The following is a 22,441-nucleotide window of genomic DNA, read 5'->3' as shown; positions in this document are numbered from 1 at the left end:
CTGGATCAAATATATCTACTCTGTGTTGGGCTTGTAAATTTGTATGTGCTTCTAGTTTTTGGTAATTTTTTCTTTCTTTTTTTCCTTTTTAAATGTTAGTGTTTTTAGTTTTAAGTTGACTGGGGTGGCTGCTCTGGTAACTGTGTGTGCATGTCCTTCACATCTGTATGAACAACAAGGGAGTTAGTATAATGAAATTTCCCTCACAGGCCAAACAAGCGCAGCTGCACAGTGCAAGCATGCAGACATTTATAATTGAGCAGCGGGCTTTCATTATTCATACCAGTGGGTTTCTGTGCACTCAGCAGATAAACTTCTTTGAGTCTGTTTGTTCATCAGACACTTTACTCATTGACGCTGGCACACAGATGTCCATGAATATTTAGTTGTGCATGTCTTACAGTAGGATAAAGCATGTTTGCTAAATGAACGTCCGAAGGGATCAAATCTCTTTGTAACCAATCACAATGTGGCCTGTGTCCAGCTGCTCAGTCAGTGTAAGGTTCTTCATTGAATAAGATTTTGAATGTAAAGAATAGTGGACGGAAACTCACTGTTGAGTCAGTGACTTCTCTTCACAAGCGCACCGACAGATAACGCTTGATGACAGGAACGTTTCGGTTCTTTGCTATCCTCTAGGGGCAGTTGTGGTTGAGGTCTTAGAGCGGGCTAGAACGAGTTCCCTTTAATTGCATCATTGGCAGGCGAACAACTTGCACAGCAGTGTGTGTGTGTGTGTGTGTGTGTGTGTGTGTGTGTGTGTGTGGCGGATTAAGGAACCCATTATACAGCCGCTATTTTGTAAAGGGAGTAGTACATGCCAAAACCAATGAAACAACAAAATCTGGAGGGTTTTTTTGGGCCTATGTGCATATTTAAGATTAGAAATTGTTTATGCTTGACGATTCAATTACTTATTGATTATTATCAAGACCTTTACAATCAATTCAATGTTATATTAGATGGAAATTGTTAATTCTTAACAAACACAAACTGCAGTTTTTTGTTGTTGTTTGAAACAACTCTTGAAAATTGTTCACAGCTACCAGGCAGCATCAGTACAGCTCAGAAAGTCAGCCAGCGAGTGGATATGTATCATTTGAATACCAGTGTTCCAAGATGCTTACCTTGATCAAAAGGATATGCAGGGCATCATGGTAAATGACTGCCTTGCTTAAGTGTACATGAAAAAAGTCCACAGATTGACCCGGGGTCCAAACAGCTGAGCTCAGATGAGGGAAAACCACCAAGGAAGCCTTCAGTTTGAAATAAAGTTTGCACCACTATGGAGGAAAAGCTTTTGTTTATCTGCAAGTAATACAGCATATCAGACAGGATAACATGAGAAATGGTGCAGTCAGAAATTCAGTTATTGAGACGAGGAAATAAGCTTATTATCTTCCCTTATCCCTTGCCACAAGCACTCTAAAGTTTCCCACTACCAGCAAACCTAGTTAGCATAGCTGTGTGAGCCAAAAGTGACAGCACTGGTGCTGCAGGTGTATTTATAGCCCGACAACAAGAGGTCTCTATGTGTCTGTGTGTTATAGCACCATGCTGGTGAGGGCCTGCAAGGTGACAACTCACCCCAGAAGGGGGATGGGGGTCTGCTGATGCATAATTTTAATTGGGAGGATGACACACTGGCGCATGCCATGATATATTCTGCCAACGTGATCTGCTGTGATGGGTGAGTTGAAGAATTGAGGGTGGGGAGCAGGGGCTGATGCATGTATGCGGTTATTCTTGTGATGCGGGCCTGCTATTTGAATACATGCTTTGATGAGAAACTCCACCGGTCTCGTAGGTTGCTGTCAGAAGATTGCAACATCATCAGGGTATTTGTGCATTTTGTTTCATTTTGTACATATGATCGCTCCTCTGGCTACTCACCTCATCTGTCAGGCTTGACAGTCTGTTCCCACCAACTGCAGCAAAGCTTTAATAGGGGGTTGCTTGAACAGGCACTCTTTTTATAAATCTGTAGGCATCTTGCATCAGACTCGCTGGTTTTTCTGTTTCAGAGTGTCACAAAAGTTGTCTGAAGCAGGCTCTTAACCCCAAGATTTGATTCTCTATAATCTGATAAGCACTTTCTTTGAAGCATATTAAACCCTGGACACTCTGGTTAAAGGGGAGGTGTCCAGCTTAGATAGGTCACCTAATCAATCCTCAGTGGTATTGATTTTAACATTAGGCCCTCTTTCCTTCAGTATTTTATCACTGATTTGAAAAAAATCTGTCTTTTTGTTCCATCTCTGTACCCTCTGATTTACTTTACTGCCTAAAGAACAAAGTGAATTCAGAATTTTATTCTTTATGTTAAAAATGTAACAACATTTCAGCTGCTTTAAAATGTGTTGCAAAGAGAATTTCAGTCACAACAAATGGCATTTAAAAAATTAATAGCTGGATGATGAGCCAGATATAGTACTGCTCCTGTTAACCTCTGCAGCTGTTAAAAATGTTTTTTGTTTTTTTAAATAGGCTAAAGGAAGAAACAGACCTGTTGATAGAGCTTGAGCTCAGCTTTGCCCAGTTATTTTATTTGCCTATGTTTTCTTTGGAAAATGAACTGCAGTAGCTTTCTTGCACTGCAAATCTGCATTACTGACTTAAACCAGCTGTTATTAAGCGTTGCCAGTTTGAACTCCTAACCCAGTGCCATTGGCTTGCTGAGGCTGTGCCAGCTTCACTGATTATATGCCCGTGTTTTATGTTTGCAGCTGTTCTTAGTTCATAGAGAACTCTAAGAATACAGCTGTAGTTCCCAGAGTCACTGAACAAAGGACAAAATGTTCAGGCTAATTTGACACAGAAAATGCATTAATTTTTAAGCTGTAAGAATCAAAATGCTCTGAAGCTGCATTTTTAAATCCCAAGGGCTGGTTGCAGTGACTGGTCTATCTATTAAGACTTGTCTACAGACTTTATGAGCTGCACCAACCAAACTTGTAGCTAGTTTTAAACACACCTGGTCATGACCATTCATTCGAATGCTCATGTCACTATGGCTGTTGCTTAGCAGCACACTCTGTCTTGCTAATTTGTCATTTTTAATTTGCAGCAGGATCAATGCAAAAAGAAAGTAAGATGTCACTGACACAGAAATCGTAGATCTGTGCAGTGAGCACGAGAAATCCCTCATTATACTTCCTGTGCAAAGTAGTGCCTTAACTGGCAAAGATCCTCCCTGGAAACATCAGTACACAGGAAATCTTCAAAACAGAGTCTAACAGATTGGTTCAGTTTGTCAGTATGAGAGTTTTGTTTTGTTTCCTAATAGATGGCACCATCTATAGGCGTACACCTATAGATGGTGCCAGTGGTATAACTATTATGCTGGATTTAGAACGCCAGATTCATTAGCTAAATTGTTGACCTCCACAGGTGACTGGATGTCAGCATGTAGATACTAACTCAATTGCAGTTTCTTTTCTGTGCATTTAATGTGATAGCACACAAATAGGATGGTCTGAAGAAGTACTGAATTATGTTGCTTCAGAAATAGAAAAGTGTTATGTGTAATGTACAGATGAAAGATGTTTTTTATTAGCATACTAGGAATGCAGAGGTTTCATCCGGTGCGTAGATTTTAATTATAGCTTGGATTTTACTCAATACCATGCTGTTACTGCAAGCTACAGTTCCAAGGATACTGATCACGTTAGGGCTGGGCGATATATCGAGTTTTTAAAAAATATCGATATATTTTCATACGAGATATAAGATGTGACAATATCGTTTATATCGATATAGTCTATGTTATGTTATAATTATACTTGTGGAGCCGCAGGTTTGCCTCTCTTTCGTCCACTTTTGTCTCTACGCAATGTTACTCTGCCTCGCCTCTCATTCACTGAACACAACTCCGCCTCCCTCATAGCTTCACCTGCAGGCAATGACAAGATGAAAGCGGAAAATCTCCGTTAGCGAGTTACCGTGCGTGGGGCTGGACGGCGTCAACGTGTTAGCGAGCTAACCGCGCTAGCGAGCTAACCGCGCTAACGACATGCAGCCCGGAGGGGCTGCACGGCCTAAAATCCTTTCATTTTCTCAAAAATCGTCAGTGCGCCTTATGTATGAATTCTGGTTGTGCTTACTGACCGCGAACCGATTTTATGTGGTACACAGCGCTCAGCAATCTGTCAAAAAATGTTTTAATATGACTTTGCTAAGCTACGGAGCTGCACCGCTTGATGGATTGTCGGAGGATTACGGCTACCGGGGAGGAGCCTCGCGGAGTGATACGTACTGTGTGTGTATAAGGACCACAAATGGCACCTGTTCAGAGACGTGGTGCAGCTGTGAAATCTGTCTCTTTGTTATTATGCTCAGCGTCTATTAGTTTACATTTTGACTGCACAATTGTGAGTTTTTTGTTATGCACAAAAACAACATTGTTTTCTTTTATTTATGGACCATGATTATTTAATAAATGCTGATAATTTATTTTTAAGTAATTTCTTCATGTACATCTACGCTGTATGTAAATAAAAGTGCCCGTGTGACATCTGGGACACAGTGTGACTAAGAACTCTCTTTTTGTTCTCAACTTATGGCTTTAAAAAAAATATCAAGATATATATCTTATATCGCCATCCAGCTAAAAAATATCGAGATATGAATTTTGGGTCATATCGCCCAGCCCTAGATCACGTCATAGGGAAGTGTTAAGTTGAACGAAAGTAGAATGAACATTTTGTTTATCCACCCCCACCCCCCAAAAAACATCAACCAAAGTTCATACTAGCTCAGTCAAACTGTTAATCCTAGAAATCAACTGTTAAAAAATCTTTTTAACAAAGAGGATCCGAATATTTCTCTTTTCTTCGTACTTAGGTCAGTACGCTTGTGGATGAAATAGGAAATTGCATATTGTTTGGAAATTTCAAAAAAGTTACATTTAGAATCAGTGCATGAGCGCATGCAGACTCTCTATGTGTGCCTTGTGTTGGATTCTGTTTCATGGTGATCCAGCAGAAAAATCAGAGTTCAGACCATGAATTTTACATCACTTAATGATGAGATCTCTCTTGAGACCCAGGCAATTTGCTTTCCTTACCACTGGCTGGCTTCCTTATCGCAGCTTACTTTAGTCATCTTGTGATTTTTATTTATTTATTTTTTAAAAATATTTCTTTTTTTTTTAAATATATATTTATTTTTTCCCCAAACTACTCTGATGCAGCTACTAATGGCAAACTAAGACTCAGCAAATTGGATCAACGCTGGATTTTTATAGTTTTTTTTGTAAAGAAATGCAAATTCTGTCTTATCTGAGGTTTCTTTGTATTCATTTAAAATTCCTTGTATAATTTACCAACACACAAAAATCATCTTGTTTTCTCTTACATTTTTATCCACTCTTATCTCATAGTGTATCTGATGGTGTAGTCTGGCAGTTCTGAAAACCCTCCACATAAAAGGTCTTTGACTAGCTCCACATTGAGGGGTCGGGAGCTATATTGTGCTGCAGTGTGAGTGAGTAAATACTCCATTAGGATTCATTAGAGCCTTCAGTTGGACTCATTGTTCGGGTGCAACGAGCTGCACCAGAGGAGGCCCCTAGCTCTCTCCTGGCATGTGCCGTCCCTCACCCCACTTTGTGCCTGTACACAATGGATGAGCAATCCCTGATCTCTGGCTTGTTCTCGCACTCATATTGCATTTATTCATCAAGTGCTATCGTTGTTGCGAAGTGTCACTGTGATCTTGACCCATTCACTTCCTCTTCCCTTTTCCTGCCCCCCGCCTAACGTGCGATATTATAAAGTGACCGATGACATCCCACTGCAGCTGTTGCTATGGTGATAGGTGACAGCGGGAAGCACCCCCCGTGCCCTCCCATCAAGATGAATGAGCCATAAAAGTAGTAGCAGAGTGCCAAAGGGTGTGCTGACAGGGATTGACTAGTCCGTAGATGGGATGGGGGGGGGAAAGTAAAATCACATGAATGTTAATTTGTTGTGTGCGTATATGTGTAGTAATCATCCCAATAGAGAAAAAGTATAGAGAGACCGTGGCACTCTCTCAAACACCTATCCAGTGTCTTCCTGATTGAATCAAGATAAAAGAGAAAATGGAGCAGTGTAATATTTCCTTAATATGAGCTGTCAGTTTTGTCATCTACATACGTTTCTTTCATTGAACAGCTATTGTGCAGCATTGTCAAAAATCTAAGAATACTTGTGTGAAAACTATTTCGATACTTTGATACTTAGACGTAAAAGTGAATCAAAGTCTAAGATAATTACAAGATTTTAGATTTTGCAACTCATTGTGCTTATGCCACACATTACAAAGACCAAATCTGAAACAGAAAAATGCACACACAATAATTTTTCTGTCATGTGAACTGTACTTTCTCCATAGAAATGATCTCTTCTGCTGAACCTACAATTTTGCCTTTCAGTTTTAGGACAATCATCTCCTCAGGGCTTGAATGACAACAAAATATACTGTATCCGTATGCCTATAGCATTTTATCCCACAAAATGCACACCGTTGACTCTCAGATTTGAAAATGCTTCAATCCTTTTCATAAGATTAACCATTCAAGATGAGCATTCATTATTTAACAGGGTGTTGAGCACTTTTTTGCTTTGTTTTGTATTGGTTTTTTTTGTGGGGGGGGGGTGTTTCAATAAATCTCCTATTCGGTGGTTTGTCGTTAACGCAGCTGTTTTTATGGGCTCTGCTTGGGCCTGGGTGACGTAAATTTCACCCAGTGCAAGTCTCTGAGCAAGCATCTAGGTTGATTCATATGCTGAGATTTTACATTACATTACACTAACTATGCATGCGCCCTGCAGGCAAACTTCAGTCAGACTTTGAAGAACTATAACAAGAATAATTTTCTGTCTATAGTGTCTCTATACTCCAGAGTATAATCACCATGTTTGAGTTCTTTATTTAATCTGAATGTTAGTTTTGTGGCACACTTGGAAAAACTGCTTGGAGGCCCCAGCATGACCATAATTACTGTGACCGTCTTTAATGAAATTGTGATCTCATTGCCTTTGAAACTGGGTACCAGGTCTGCGACCACTTGCAGTCAGTTGCTATCTTTAAAGTGAGTTTGGTGAATCAAGACTGTAATGAACCCGCAATAGTATGAAGTCAGTCTGCTATCAGTTTGTGATTGAATGAGGTCAAGTTAGCAATTACATGCAGCCTGTTTGTGATAATCTTGCCATTAAGTGTGATTAAATAGCCATCAACATTCACAGAAATGGACATTAACTACTTATATTCAGTGTCTATCCACAACCTCATAGCTCTGAAACAGAAATTTAGATGTTCCCGTGCAAATAGTAATGCCGTTACTACAGCACTTTTTGTAGGAATTGAACCATTTCAATGCAATGTCAAAACAACCACCAACTTTTCCTAGTCACAAGGAGGATGCCATCTAATTTTTACTCTAGCGTGACCGACCTGTTATCAAACCCCTTATCTCATTCAGGACAATATTTATAGTTATGTTAGTTTTCTAAATGTGAATATGTTTGAGCTTAGTGCCCTGCAGTTGTCCCGTCAGCCCTTCTTTGTTTTTCTTCTCTTATATTTTCCCAATTTATCTCTTGATCACAACCAAGATTGTATATATGACTGAAGAAATTCTAACAGGAGCAATGCTGTCATATACTTACATCATCATGCCACCATATAATATGGAAACGTAAGTGTAAAAACGCAGAATGAAAGTGTGTGCTAGCAGTTTGTGAGTAATCGTGTGTGGGTAGAGAATATCTTCCTCCATCATGGACGGCAGTCCTAAATTATTTCATATCCTGTCAGCAGGCAGTATGTACTGTATGCTGCAGTCATTCATCACAATCCAAGCTCATGCAGTGCGGCAAGACACTGACTGAAAAGCAAGGCAATGTGAAGTTAACTGTGTTTACTTACTAATGATGTGCCAACTTATTTTAAGTTAATGCAGTAACCTTGCCTGCCTGTACTAGATCAACACTCCTTCTGTCCGCGTTTATTGGAAAACAAGATTAAAGCTAGATAAGAGAAGTGAATCTCTTCATTGACTTTGATTTTTATTGGTGACTTTGAAACACTGAAATTCATAACCGCTTCAGTTTGACCAAATCGTTGAGCAGAGTATTTTTAAATCGTTCATAAATCTGTTTTTGAGAGCAAAGAAAACTGTTAGTGGCTACTATTTGAAATGCCCACACCAAGAAGGATCAGTATTATCACTTACCATCTATTTTTTTTTTGTGCTTTTTTTTGTGTGGTTTTATCTACTGCTGCTTTGTTTTCGATACAATCAAAATCAAGTCTGTCATCCTTGCCGTACTTGTTTAAAAAGGCAGATGAAAATAAAAGTACTAATATTGAGATTGTGCACGCCTCCCGCCTCTGCCAAAAATTGTTTGTTTCTCCTGTTTCTCATTGTTATTTCGCTGCTGTCTGGAAACTTAATATTCTGTCACTGTTTGCTTTTAATCCCCCCTTTAAACAAACCTGTTCTCTGTCAGCTTAAAAAAAAACTAACTCTTGTGATTGGTTAGAAGGAAGGTTGTTAAAAGGACAACACATTCACTGTTTAAAAAAAAAAAAAAAAAATCATATAGGCTCTTGGCCTTTTCTGATTTATTTAATATAAATTAACAGTTGTTTTAGTTTTGAGCAGCCCCTTGTTTATTCTTTATTCTTTTAGTGCCAGGAAAATTACTACAAGGGAATAAAATATATAAGGCAAAAGCAGAATTTGTACTATTCTACCAAGCTTGAAAGTCAATATTTGATATGACCATCTCTATTCTTCAACTTCTTCAGCCTGAACTCTCTTAGGCAAGCTTTCTTGTCATTTATTTTAAGATGTCGTCAGGAATAGTTCGCCAGGCTTCTTGAAAGACGTTCAAATCTCTTCTTTGGCTGTTCAAGGAGATCCGACACTTTAGTAATGTTGAGTTTTGTGCTCTGGGAAGGCCAATTGAAGACTGTTGGTGTCCTATTGTTTTTTTTTTTTTTTTTTTTATCCAGGTATGTATGTATTTTAAATTCATTGAATTTGTTTTTTTTCTCCCAGATTCATTTAACTTAACTCAGTATTTTTTTTTATAATTTCACAGGTCATTTTAATAACTAAAAAAACGTATCTTTTTTAAACTCTTTTTTACTAACTTCCCTTTTGAAATAAACCCACATGTTACAAAGTGTGTGTGTGTGTGTGTGTGTGTGCGCACGTCTGTGTGTGAGCGTGTCTGCCCATTTTCTCACTGAACCTCTCTGATATGCTGAGTATATACAATCTAAAGTGACTTACTTTGCACATAAACTAATTAAAGATAGATAGATAAATAAATGTGTTATTGATTTCTGATGTGAAAACTGCATAAGAGATGGAGTTATTTTTTTTAAGGAGCACAGCACTCATACTAAAGAGTTCTGACAAGGAACGTTTAGGGAGATGCAGCTTAATTTTCAGAAGAGACTATAAATTAAGATGACAAATATTACTGTTTTGGACATGAAGAGTTTGACATTTTGAAAAGTGGACTCATAGTCTTTACAAAGCTGCCAGCAGCAGCTGGGCAGCTTTACATAACACAAAGACCAGAAGCCGGGAGAAAGGCATGATCTGCCTAGCCCTACCTATCAACACTTCTGAGCCTCTTAGCAATGAATTAATTCATTTATATTTTATGGCTCATTTGTTTAATCTTTAGTAAAGTAAAAAGCCTCAGACTAGGTGTTGAATTATTTGGGTTAGGTTTGAGCCAGTTGTCTGACAACCAGTAGAAGCTAAACAGAGTTGAATGTACATTCAAAATGTTCAAGTGGCAAATATTTTTCATATGAGAATATAGTTTATGGCATGCGTTTCCCTTGGAAATGTGCATTTCAAGATGATCTTCCTACATGCTACTTTGGGTAGTACTGCTCTGCCTGCTTGTTAAAGGTCAACATGGTAACAGCTGGCAGGTAGATTTGATATTCTGAAGACATCTGGATTCTGACAAGTGTCCATTCTGTCAAGAGTTGTTCCCAGTGAGGGGCGGATGGTGAGTGTGTGTACACTCAAAGGATCTCTGAAGTGGAGAGGATCTCTTGTTATTTTAGTGGTGGGCAGAGATTGGCACCATGTTTGGGTTTGTGTCATTTTAACATCACTTCCACTCTTCTTTCAAACCATTTCAGCAACACATAAAAGAGGCACATGTTGTTGGTTTTTCCTTTTATGGACACTGATGCTCCCATTTAAGATGCTTCCTAGATGACTCACCTCAGCACAGTCTTTTCTGGACATTCTCGCTCTCATCTTACCATCCTTAGCCAGGATACATTCTGGTCTTACATTTCTATGGTTACAGTGAAGAGTTGTGATTATTCCTCAATGATGGAAGCATTTCTAATAATATATTGGGGCACTGGAAACATCACATGTCAATCACTGTCCATACCTGGTCAGAGGGCCCGGTGGCGCCAGTGTCCGGCAGCCTCGCCTCTGTCAGTGCGCCCCAGGGTGGCTGTGGCTACAATGTAGCTTGCCATCACCAGTGTGTGAATGTGTGTGTGAATGGGTGGATGACTGGATGTGTAAAGCGCTTTTGGGTCCTTGGGGACTAGTAAAGCGCTATACAAATACAGGCCATTTACCATACCTGTCAGTTGGTCCGCTGGTTCATCTGAGTACTTGATCTTTAAGAAATTGCACATATTGGTCACTAAGGGAGACATGCATTAAGCCCTCTTTACTTGCTATTGCTGGTCCTTGTTTCCTCCTTATTTTCATAACTCCTATATATGACAATTTGTATCATGCTAGCGAATGGCTATGTTTAGCTACTGGTCTCTTTTTTTATTACATGGAATACGATCAGTCATTGATTGGCTTCTCCAAAACCTGGACCTTAGCATTACTTAACCAGTGTGGGATCATCTTGAAAGAGAACGAAACAAAAAGCAGCCAAAAATCCAAAGAAGCGCTTTGAATGTCCTTCAAGAAACCTGGAGAGCTATTCTTGAAAATGACAACAAAGCTTGCCTAAGAGAGTTCAGGCTGTGCTGAAGACTAAAGGCGGTCATAAAAAATATTCAATCTTGTTAGAATTCTTCAAATTCTGTTTTTGCCGCATGCAGTGTACAGTATTTCCCAGTGTTTTTGAGAAAATCGTTGCTCCAAATTTTTCTAATTTTCCTAGCAAAAATATAAAGAAACGTAGGGTGTATCAAGACTTTTACCCAGCAGTGTTTCTATTAAATATAAAGAATAAAAAACAAAGTCAAACACCTGTCTGTGTTTGTAAAGATATAAACTTCAGTGAATGACAGCACTCATGCGCTTTAATAGTGAATGTATTAATAGGGAAATGAAATGACCTGGTTTGGGTGCAGCAGGAGGGGAGGGGCTGTTTGTGGGAGAAAACCTGGTCACCGGCAGGTTATGAGTCAAAAACAAACCAAGATAAACGGAGTGAACTTTAAGCATACTCCACGTGTTACACTTTATACCTTTGTACTGCTTAACACCTCTCGTATAGTTTTGGGGGTGAAAGGGTGTTTTAGGTGACACAACAGTGAGTAGTCGTGGGTGTGTATCATCGCTGTGTTCTGTGGTTTTACCCAGCTGTCCTTCTTTTTTGTGTTAGTTTGACAGGAGGAGATGTGAGCCTTAGCAGCTCTCAGTGCAGCCTTAATGCCATTAGCATGGTTGAGTGGGCAGACAAAGTGCTGAGGTGTGTTATGCAGGCTATGCATGATGAAAAGAACAAGACAGCGGGACGTCAGTGAAACAGATGAGGCAACATGGCTATTGGCAATGTCAAAACATTACTTGTGTCCTATTTTTCTGCATTTTCTATAACTTGAGACCCTTTTCCACAGTTATTTCCATTTCTATACGTGTCCTTTTTCATATTCACCCTGCAGCCCATCTCTCTCGTTCTCTCAGTCGGGGTGTGAGTGAAGACTGCGTTTTCTGTACCTCTTATATTTGAAGGTGTAATAAATAGCAAAAGTAGATTTATGACAAGAATTGATTCACTGAAGTTTTGTATTCTTTCTTTTTTCTGCCCCCCCCTTCCTCTATCAGGTAGCAGTTTCTCAGCAGAAGGATGCCGCTGGTGAAGCGCACCATCGAGCCCAGGCACCTGTGCCACACGGTGCTGCCAAGAAACATCAAGAACGAGCTGGAATGTGTGACTAACATCTCCTTGGCCAACGTCATCCGCCAGCTCAGCAGCCTCAGTCAGTAACCTGAGGACACTCGTGTACAGACACATGTGTTCTTTCATAATTTAAACAGACACGGCACACTATACATACACAGACTTGCTTCCTTTAAGTATAATAACTTTTATGAAATTTGTTTATATTGGCAGTGAGGTTGTTCCATAGTTAAAGACTGAGATATTTGCACTGTACACAATTCTAGTTTAAGTAGTATGTGCTCTAAAAATCTACCAACATGCCTGAGTGTAAATCATCTCATTCATAGTATATTTTGGTCGCCATAGTTTGTGATGAATTCATTCGTGCTGGGAAATTTGAGAAAACATTTTGCATATTGCAGCATATGTTTATGACTCACAGGCCATGGCATGAATCCACTTCATTTTATAGAAGCTAAAAAATTAATTCAGTGCATGAAATAAATGGTGGGTGATAATGTAAAATCACTGCCTACATTTAGTAGGGCAGAAACTGGGATGTACGCTGATGTATAAGTGAACCTGGCTGAAATGTATTAGCATAAAGAAAATGTTGGCAGAAAGTAATAGTTTTATCATTCTGGCTTAATCTACACCATTTTTTCTTTCTTTCTTTTTTTTTTTTTTTTTAAATTAAATTTTGTTATCACACATCAATGCTTACGTCTCTTTCAAAGCAGTCAGGCAGCACCTTTATGTCCCTAATGGCTTTCCACCTCACCAGTGAGCCAGTGTTTCCCCTACTATCATTAACTGCACAGCTCAGGCAAAGGAAAGACGTCTGTCTGTCTGTCAGAAAAACTATGCAAAAGCTATGGTGCCAAATTCCATGAAAACTGGTAAAGCAGTTGAACAGAGACAAAGAGGGAATCCACTGAATTCTGGAGAAGATTTGCACATTTTTCTTTAAAATTGCAAAACAATCCATTGCCTTCAGTGGAAAATAGAGAATGGGGAAGAAAGATGATTTAAGTGAAAGGTGGTGTTGCTTTTGGTGCCAGATGGGCTGGTGCGAGCGTTTCAGAAACTGCAATTTTCCCACACAAACATCTCTAGGGTTTACGGAGAATGGTCCAAAAAAGAGAAATTAGCCAATGAGCGTCTGTTATCTGACTGTCAGAGGACAGTGACTGTTTTAAGCCAAAGGGAAAGAAACAGTACCTCAAATACCCACTCATTATAGCCACGGTATGCAGAAGACACACTCCAAGAAACTGAGTGTCATTTAAACACCACAGCCTATCTGAGTATTGTTGCTGATATTCTAATGGTTGTTTCCAGCAGCCGTGTCACAAAGTTTAAATCATCGCATCTGGTTTTTTAAGTGCAACAGGAAGTTCGCTTTACATAAAAATTACCTCCACAGCCACCAGTTGAATACCTTTCGGCTCTTAATATCTTTAAAATAAATATATTTAATCAAGCTACTCAGTCCATTTCAGTACTTATTTTCATCTCTGTTTTTCAATTCTGTGTGTGCCTAGGTAAATATGCAGAGGACCTGTTTGGAGAGCTCTTCAATGAAGCACACTCCTTTTCTTTCCGGGTCAACTCCCTGCAGGAGCGCGTGGACCGCCTCTCCATCAGTGTCACACAGCTGGACCCCAAAGAAGAGGAACGTGAGTGTTGTATCCACACGAGCCGTTTCACACACCACATCCCATTCTTTTTGAATTTCTGGTTTTGTCTCTCTTACTTTGATTTGTGTGTCTGTAAGACAGCTCTGTGTATGTGTAAATGTGCCTGTTGGATGATTAAACTGAATCTCCTCCACTAATATTAAACACAAATTTTCCAACCCTCCCGGTGGTGAAAACCCAGGCCAGTAATTTAAAAAAAAGTTTCTTTACCCAATAAAGTTTTTATGTGAGGAGAAATCCAGTGGTTAGACTGTAGCTTCTGTTAGCAGTAACAAAAATGGAATGTGATCATCTGTGGGACTGTCAGGTAATCTAGGTTATCCTGAGAAAGGGTAGGCAGGATGACACAATAGGGTATCTAGTGGGGAATGCATTGCAAACTAAAAGGGGAGAGAATCATAGCAGTATAATACCATGCTCCAAGGCGCCATATCGATTTCCTGTGGGCCAGCGGTGTGTTTACGGCTTTGCACAATGCTACTGTAACTGCTGCCTTGTCACTGACAGAGACGGTAAAATGCTCACTCAGTTGTACTCACTTATAACTTTTCTGTGAATGCAACCAGAGACTTTTTTTTTTTTTTGTTAAACAAGGCAATGAATTGTTTCGTTTTTTGTGCAGAATTATAGGTTTTTATTTTAAACACAGATAGACGGTAGACTGCACATTCCAATCTTCACTTTGGTCTCTTTCTTTTCCCACTCGTGCAATGATACCTTGACATTAACCAAATCACTTTAAACTCTTCTTCTTTTTTTTAATCAACACCATTTTCACCTTTTCCCTTCATCATCTCCTCACAGCTGTTCCCCATCCTGTCTGCACCCTTTATCCTGAGCATGTCCGCATATAATATCTGTGCTGAATGGATAATTGCAAGTGATCTAATTGTAGAAGCCTGTTGTGCAGGTCTTTGCTGGGAAGTGAGATGTTTTTGTGTGCAGAGGTTGGAGGGGAAACACGTGTGGGCTAACACGCACTCCTCAAAAGGTTCACTGTCTTAGCCTGCAGAGTATGAACTATAAATATTTATTATTTTAGAGACACATCTATGGATTTACTTTGGGAAATACCCAAGCAAAAACTAAGTCAATCTTTGTATCATTTAAGTAAAAGATTACTAGCTCCTGTTCATGTGATGTTACTGTGATTGAGTTGATAAATATGTGATTATGATTTTGTCTTTATTCGCTGTGTGCATGTGGTCCATGGTCTTATCTCCCCTCACATACAAGCCTGACTTATCCCCTTTTAGCTCAAAGTATTGGCTTGAGAGACAATGGATAAGAATCAGCTCAGTTGCAGTTTAAGTGTGTGGTGGTGGTGGTGGTGGGGGAGAGCTGGAGGGGTGGAGAGTAAGAAAAATGGAAGGATAGAGGGATGGGTGCATAATACAGGACACTGCAGCAAAAACCAGTGGTGTGTAAAAGGACTGTACCGCAGAATTTTCTGGGCCAGGTTGAAATGGCCTCCTCTGCAGGTTACAGAGATTTCCCACTCAGTTCAGCTCCTCGGTATTCATTTGTTACCAAGAGAAAGTTGTCTTTGAATCAAAAAGCCCACACTTACTGTTCTCTCGTAATATGTTAATAACTGATTAGTGAAATCAAGTTATAAACGGCAAACTAAGCGAGTATGCTATGACTGCACAGGAGATGAACAGAAAGATGATCAGTTGTGCGAAGATTTTAGGGTTTTTGTAAACACGACCCTGCATTTACCACCTCCCTTTCCTCTTTCTTTACCCATTCATGGTCAAACACACACCACAGTTCAACTGTATGCTTTTAGAGTAAGCACATAGCTTGCTTTCTAATATGGCAAGTGTGTGTTTCCGCCTTGTGGTTGCCATGAGAAGGAGGTGTGAAGGAGAGGAGAATGAGTGCACAAAGGGATTGGACCATAAATCAGGACAGTGAAGGAATAAAGATAGGGTGGAGGATGGGGCACAGGCAAGGTAGAGGAGTGCACTTATATTTTACAGATGCTGTCCACAAAACCACAACAAGTTTCTGTGAGACAATTTAAAACCTTACAGCTATTAGCAATTGGTGCTACTGAATTTAGTGCACACATACTGTAATTTGTGATTAAGTTATCATCATGTTCAGTGCTAATACTTTTAATTTGCCAGGCATAATCAGTGTTGCAGTAATTATTACAGGATTTGTAAATATGTGAAATATTGAGTTTTTCATATTAAAGTTTTAAGATCTTGAATTGTTTGTGATGGTTCTCAGGCACCCGGGTCAGGGTAGTCTATAGTGATGGTAGTCTAAATAATGAACCATCAAAGAGTCTAAGTTCTTAGACTCTTGATTTGAGGTTTAAACAATAAAAAAAGTGTATGTTTAAAAAAAAAAAAAAAAATGTAAATCTCACATTAGCTTTACCAGAGGGGTCATGGTTAGCAATGATGCAGGGAAACACCATAAAAGTGTACTGTGGTAGGCATAACATATCATAATAAGCACTTCTGCCAACTCTGCCAATATACATAATCTGCACCTGACAGAAAGAGAATGACTGCTTTATGAAATAAATGGTGGGTGATAATGACTGCTCCCTGTTACCTTAATGGTGTTATAGCTGTACTTAAAATAAGATGAGATATTTGGAATTTGTTAGATTAGCACCTTTCACTGAATCATAATTGGTATTTTTACACCCAAGGGCTAAATTTAAACCTTTTGCGCACTGAGGATGGCAAGTGTTGGTTTAATAATACCTGTGACGAGCAGACACATCCTATTGTTTCTGTGTATATGTACATATGGAGCTTGTATGGGTCTAAATGAGCTTTGCCGCTTAAAGACATACAGTATAAATCGTAAGGAAAAGGGGTGAAGGAAAGTAGGGGACTTGAAAGAAGTTCAGCTGAAGGTCGCAGAGAAATGTGGGATGAAGGAATGGCCATAGTGATGTATGCAGTGCCACTGCTGGTGCAGTGGTTAAGGTCAAAGAGTTTTATATCACATGAATTTATATACAGTATGTTAAGTCTCACACACACGCGCACACACACACACCCATAGCTTGCCCACATCCTGCAGGCTTTTCAAAGGGTACTCTGCCCTTTAGACCTCAGTTGCCACTCCCCTTTTCGTCTCTGTCTGCATTGCCCCCTGCACCCCTCTGTCTTTGTTGTCCTCCTCACTCTCATCTCTCTGATTGATCTCTGCTCTTCCTCCATCTTGCGTGGATGCTATTTGTGTGCTGTCAGGCTCTCTTCCCCCTATCACTGTAGCCAGCCAAACTAATGACCTGTATCCCCTATTTAATGGCCCCGTTATATCATTGCACTGGCTGCGGGCCATTATGGAAGGCCACAAAGCCACCCCAACTCCCTGTGCACTTTTCTTTATGTGGTGTCTTATTCCATTTCTCGCTTCCCCTATTAGTACTTCTCATCTGTTTACTTGTGTACCTATTTTATACATGGTTTATATTTCCTCTATCACCAGTTTTCTTTTCTAACATGATTTTTTTTGATCGTTTTGTATTTGCTTTTCTCTCTTTTACTTCAGTTTTTTTCAGTTGCTTGATAACCTTCCCTGACTCCTCTCACTTTTCTTGTTCTTGCCTTTGATCTTTCCTCATATTTTTATCGTTTTATCTTTTACAAAGTACTACATGTGTACAGAGTATATAAAGGTAGAGCATTTAAAAAAAAAAAAGGCTAAATTGTTTTCTCCCAAGCTCCGATTTGTTGTTGTTGTTTTTTTGTCTCCATTTCCCATTGTGACTGGAAAGACCGAGATAGTAAGAGGAAGCATCTGTTTAAATGTGTTTAGTGTATCAAGTGGTCAGATCTATAGTATACACATCCCTGAGAATCGCAGGGAAAATAATGTTCAGATTGAGGTTTTTTTTTTTTCTCATTTATGTCCTCTTCTTTTGTTATGTATACATATTTATGTATCCCCCATGGTGGCACTTCTTGGCTCACAACAAGAAGGTTCTGGGTCTAATCCACCCTAGCTAGGACCTTTCGGTGTGGAGTTTGCATGTTCTCTTGGTGCTTGTGTGGTGCTCTCTATGTCTACTCTAGGTCAAATAGTTGAACAGCACTTTGTTTGAAAGCGCTTTATAAATAAAGTTATTATTATTATTATTACTCTAGGTTCGTCCCAAAGTTGAAAGATGTGCTTGCTTGGTGAATTGGTGAACCTAAATGTGAATGTGCTGTTGTTTGTCTCTCTTTGTTAACCCTGCGATGGGGTGTATCCCGCCTCTCATCCACGACAGTTAAGATGGTCTCATTGTGACCCTGAATTGGATAAGCGGATGGATGAATGGTTCTGTGAAGGAATGGATGATTTGAATAAAAGCCCTGGTAAAGGCTTACAGGAAAGCAAAAGTGCAGCCCTCAGCAGCTGAAAAGTGAGGGCTGATACACCCGGGGGGAAAAAACAAAATAGAAAACAAGTAATAATGCAATAAAAATGGACATAATTACATGTATAATTTAATTATTAATTTTAATATAACATTATAGACATTTTTCTATAATTCTGTCAGTGTTTATGTTTTGTGTTGTTTTTGTGTTGAAAGTACTGTATTATGAAATGTTTTTATTTGCCAGGCATTCAATTTCTTACACTAGATGGTTTTTCTGGTCTGCCTCACCATTTATGTAGAAACCAGTGGGACATGGTCATGTGACAAAGTTTTTCTTCAGGCAGACTCAGACAATTATGCAGATGCTAAAAGAGCATTTGCACACCCAAAAGCATTATGAGTGATGACTAGCAAGCAGCCGTGATGAAAGCCTACTGAAGTCAACCCCAAACTGATAAGGTGACTTCAACAGTTTATACTTTCTTCTTAGTACACACTAGTTGACAGTGCAGTTGTGAATACTAACACGATGTCCCAGTACGAATTTCAGATGGTTGGCATGCACTTCGTGTGTCTTTTATTTGTTCTTCTTCTGCAACAGTCTGTCTCACTGCAGTACAAGACTCACTCTGTTTACTCTAAAACTGTGCATAACACTTGTAATTTATGAGGGTTTTCTATGCACATGGAAGAACTTCTAGATAAATTTGACTAAAGGACAAAATGAAAGACAGAGGACAAACAATAAACAAGCTTAGGCGGAGAGACGGAGCAAAAACCGAATCTGGGAAAGGAAAGAGTGTGAAGAACTGCGCAGAAGGGGAAATATAGGGCAACATTTGCATTGAAGTACAACAGCAGCGGGAGACGTGCCTGCATACTAAAAGACACTTTGGCCTGTGACTTTTCTTATCTAGTATTGCTGCGCATAGGACTGCATGTCTATGAGATAGGGGGATGAAATGAAGAAAGAGGGAAAACATAATTTTCGTGAAACTAGGAGGGGAGCTGAAGGGAGGGGTATGTGAACGACAAGAACTTCCTCACCTCTCTTTAGTTGAAGTGTTTTAGACAGATGCTATCTGTTTAAGAGAAGGATATGAGGGATAGAGATAAACTTTCCAGCACTGGCTTGCTGATAAGAAGCTTCACATCCTGAGATCAGAGTCTGCTGCACCTGGTGTTGCTTGACCTAACACACACATACACGTATACACACACTCTACTTATGCCTCTGCAAGGACCCCATATCCCAATTCCTACACGGACCCTAAAACCAAATCTTAACCCTCAAACAGTTCTTTCAAGGTTTGAGAGCATTTTGGCCACTCATCAATTGAGACAGACAGACACACACACACACACACACACACACACACACACACACACACACACACACACACACACACACACACACACTCTCTCGCTATATCTCTCACTAATTTACTTTCATTCTCCTATACATACACTCACATTTTTCACATTAACTAAATGTCTTCGTTAAATGGGTCTAATTGGTAGTTCAGCTGAATAAATGACATTTTGTAATTAGGATGTAAATGCTCATGTTAAGAGATCCATCTGAGCACGCGTGTTTGTGTGCCTTGTGTTTCTCTGCCCGCATTGATTAGTGTAGTAATCTGCACTGAAGCTCTAGTATTGCTTTGTGGAGGTTTATAGCACCTCACGCTGCATCAAATGAGTCCTGGCACAGACTTGTGCGCTGCCTCTCACTTATTTGTCGCTTTTGCACCTACTTGTCACACCATCTGACAGCCTCATGCACTTCCCTTAATTCACAGGGGCAGCAGGGCACAGTGCTCTTGCTCAGCATACAACAATACCAAATTGGCACTCACCCTTTGACCACTGCTTGTACCTGGCCCTCACAGGCTGTTATGTGGCTATAAGAGTCCTTTCTGTGGGGTTTTTCTGTACATTTGCAAGCGGGGAGTGGGAGTACTGGCATCAGCTCATGGTGCACTTTCCTGACTTTCAGCCCAACCTTCCTGTGGAACAGGGGTAGTACAAAAAAGAAATGCCCTACAGGGATCACTAAAGTATAAAATAATAAAATATCACTTTAATGTTCATAACCCTTCCCACGTCTGTATCCCTTACCTTCTCCCTTTTCAGCTAGAGGAAAATGCACTTTAATTTCTTAGATCTCAACATTACTCCTACAATTATCCCTGGCTCTTCTCTGATCACTGTGGGCAGTCAAATTGTCATGCCACTGTAGCTCTGACTTTGATTTTTTTTTTTGCCCTTATCATCCCTGGTGTGTCTGATCTTGGAGCGACTGAAGTATATTATTACACCCCCGGCACAAGCGCAAGTTAAAATCTTAAAGGATTAATCTCTCTTTCAGCATGGGTTCTTATTTTTCGAGCTCTGGAGATATGCGGAGGCTGATGACTGCAGCATCGCTACAAACAAGTTAATACTAGCAGGCAGGCAACAATATTATATACATGAAAAAGCCCCACAAGTTAGACATACTCATATTTCTTTTTTTGAAGTTAACCGTTACGTCTGTAAATCATAAACATCCATTACATACTGACTTCCTGCTCTGACTCATGCTACTGCAGTTGTGTTCAGTGTTGTGTTCATTAAATTGCTTTTTTCAGCTGATCATCAAGTCTAACGTTGCTACATTGTTCCTAGATTTCAGTAGCAAGTACATGCCCATGTTTGGTCTGTGATTTTTAGTCTGTTCTTAGGTGGTTGCTAGGCAAGTTGATGGCATCATGCTATACCATGCATAATTCAAGTTTTATGGATAGAAATGCGATGTTATTGTTGTTATTTATTCCCACTTTCATGCCAGGAAAAAATGAGGAAATACAAAATACAACCTCAGCTCTTCATTGTCACCACAAAATTGATGTAAGAACACCCAAACTTTGAATTCAGAGACTAATCTCATCAGCCAATGCCTGGCTAACACGATGTTCTACTGATACATAGGTATTTAAATCAGCGGAATCATCGTATTTGGTGTAGTACTTTATCATAAAGATGAGAAACTATTGTCAAAACTATGAACAAGGTTGTAATAAACCAAAATCATTATTTAAAAGTTTAATCAGGTTGCATAGACAAACACTAAATACATATAGAGTGCACTTTTAAATGCAAGCCAACAGGTCAGTGGGAATGTGTAAGGTACATGAGTTAATTTATATGGATAAACTTTAAAGCTACTTGTATTAGACATATAAGACAAAAATGACAGTTAAGTTGATCATGAGCTCTGGGATCCCCCCACCCAGGTGCTCCAAATGCTATGTGTATATGCATGCAGGTACACAGCACATTTTAAAATGCATGTAGTTTTTCCATAAATCTTGTAGCAGGAAGCCACAGAAGACAGATCAACCCCCTCAGTGTCACCTTGTAGCCTTTTCTGTTTAACTTGGGACAAAATGCTGTGTGCAGTATGTTTTATTTTCCCTCCTGTGTGTGTGTATCCAGTATAAATGGCTGTTAAAGCTTTTCCCTTGTGCTGTCTTTGAAGCTTAATCCACCCTCTGGCTCTGCTCAGGTTACTGTGCTTCTCTGGGTCCCGGGCTTCTGTGGGATATTTTCTGTTTTTCTTATTAAAATCCTACTTGATGTGTTTATGTATCTTCTCTCTCCGTCTCTTTCTCTTTAATACGGCCCCCTCCTTCTCTTTCGCTGCACATTCCCATGTTAGTTTTAGGTCTTTTCTCTCTTCAAATTTCCTCTCTTTTCACCATTTGTTTGCCAGTATTTCTTACGAATGGTTCTTTCATGTCAGCTGCTGCACTTTGTTTTACTGTTGGTACATCTTTTCTCCGTCTCTGTCTGTCCCCTGTTGCCATTATACCGGCTCTGGTGTGTCCAAGTCGTTTTATTATCTCCCTCTTGCATTCTATGGCCTCCTATCTCCCTTGCAGAGTGTTACTCACGAAAGCTCAGCTCCCTCATGGTGTTTGTTCATAATGATACTTCAGTGCCTCAGGTGGCTGGTATGTCACAACACTGACAGTCTGTGGAAGTCATTATCCAGCTGCATTGCTGCAATGTAGAGGACTAAATTGTGTTAGTAGACCCTTACTGGGCTTTATCTCATTTTGCTGAGGCAATGGTTAAATGACTGTAAGTGATTTCCTTGCAGTGTTTTTTAGATTGTACGTTCGTTCTGTCATGTTTGTTGGTCTGCCGTGCCATGACTTTTTTTTTTTTTCTTTTTCTTTTCCTGAGCTTCTTCTGGGCACCATTAAAGTACATCCATTTGTCACTTCCTCATGTAT

The 22,441-nt window shown here is 39.7% G+C and overlaps 1 protein-coding gene across 4 annotated transcripts in view; it reads left to right on the top strand.

Annotated features, from left to right (window-relative positions):
* wasf1 (WASP family member 1) overlaps positions 1-22,441 on the top strand; it is a 63,482-nt gene that overhangs the window by 18,844 nt on the left and 22,197 nt on the right. For all 4 annotated transcript variants that reach the window (XM_086264121.1, XM_086264120.1, XM_086264123.1 and 1 more), the window contains 2 exons: positions 12,059-12,213; positions 13,661-13,795. In XM_086264121.1, the coding sequence (XP_086120247.1) occupies positions 12,081-12,213; positions 13,661-13,795 (268 nt within the window). In that variant the 5' untranslated portion in view covers positions 12,059-12,080. The remainder of the gene's footprint in view (positions 1-12,058; positions 12,214-13,660; positions 13,796-22,441) is intronic.

Source organism: Aulonocara sp. 'chitande type north' Nkhata Bay, linkage group LG15 (assembly GCF_057382095.1).
Source record: "Aulonocara sp. 'chitande type north' Nkhata Bay isolate Kocher_YH1m ecotype deep benthic linkage group LG15, A_spYH_male_GT1.1, whole genome shotgun sequence".
Lineage (NCBI taxonomy): Eukaryota > Metazoa > Chordata > Actinopteri > Cichliformes > Cichlidae > Aulonocara > Aulonocara sp. 'chitande type north' Nkhata Bay.
The sequence above is the reverse complement of the archived record's forward strand: the minus strand, read 5'-3'. Positions and strand labels throughout refer to the sequence as shown.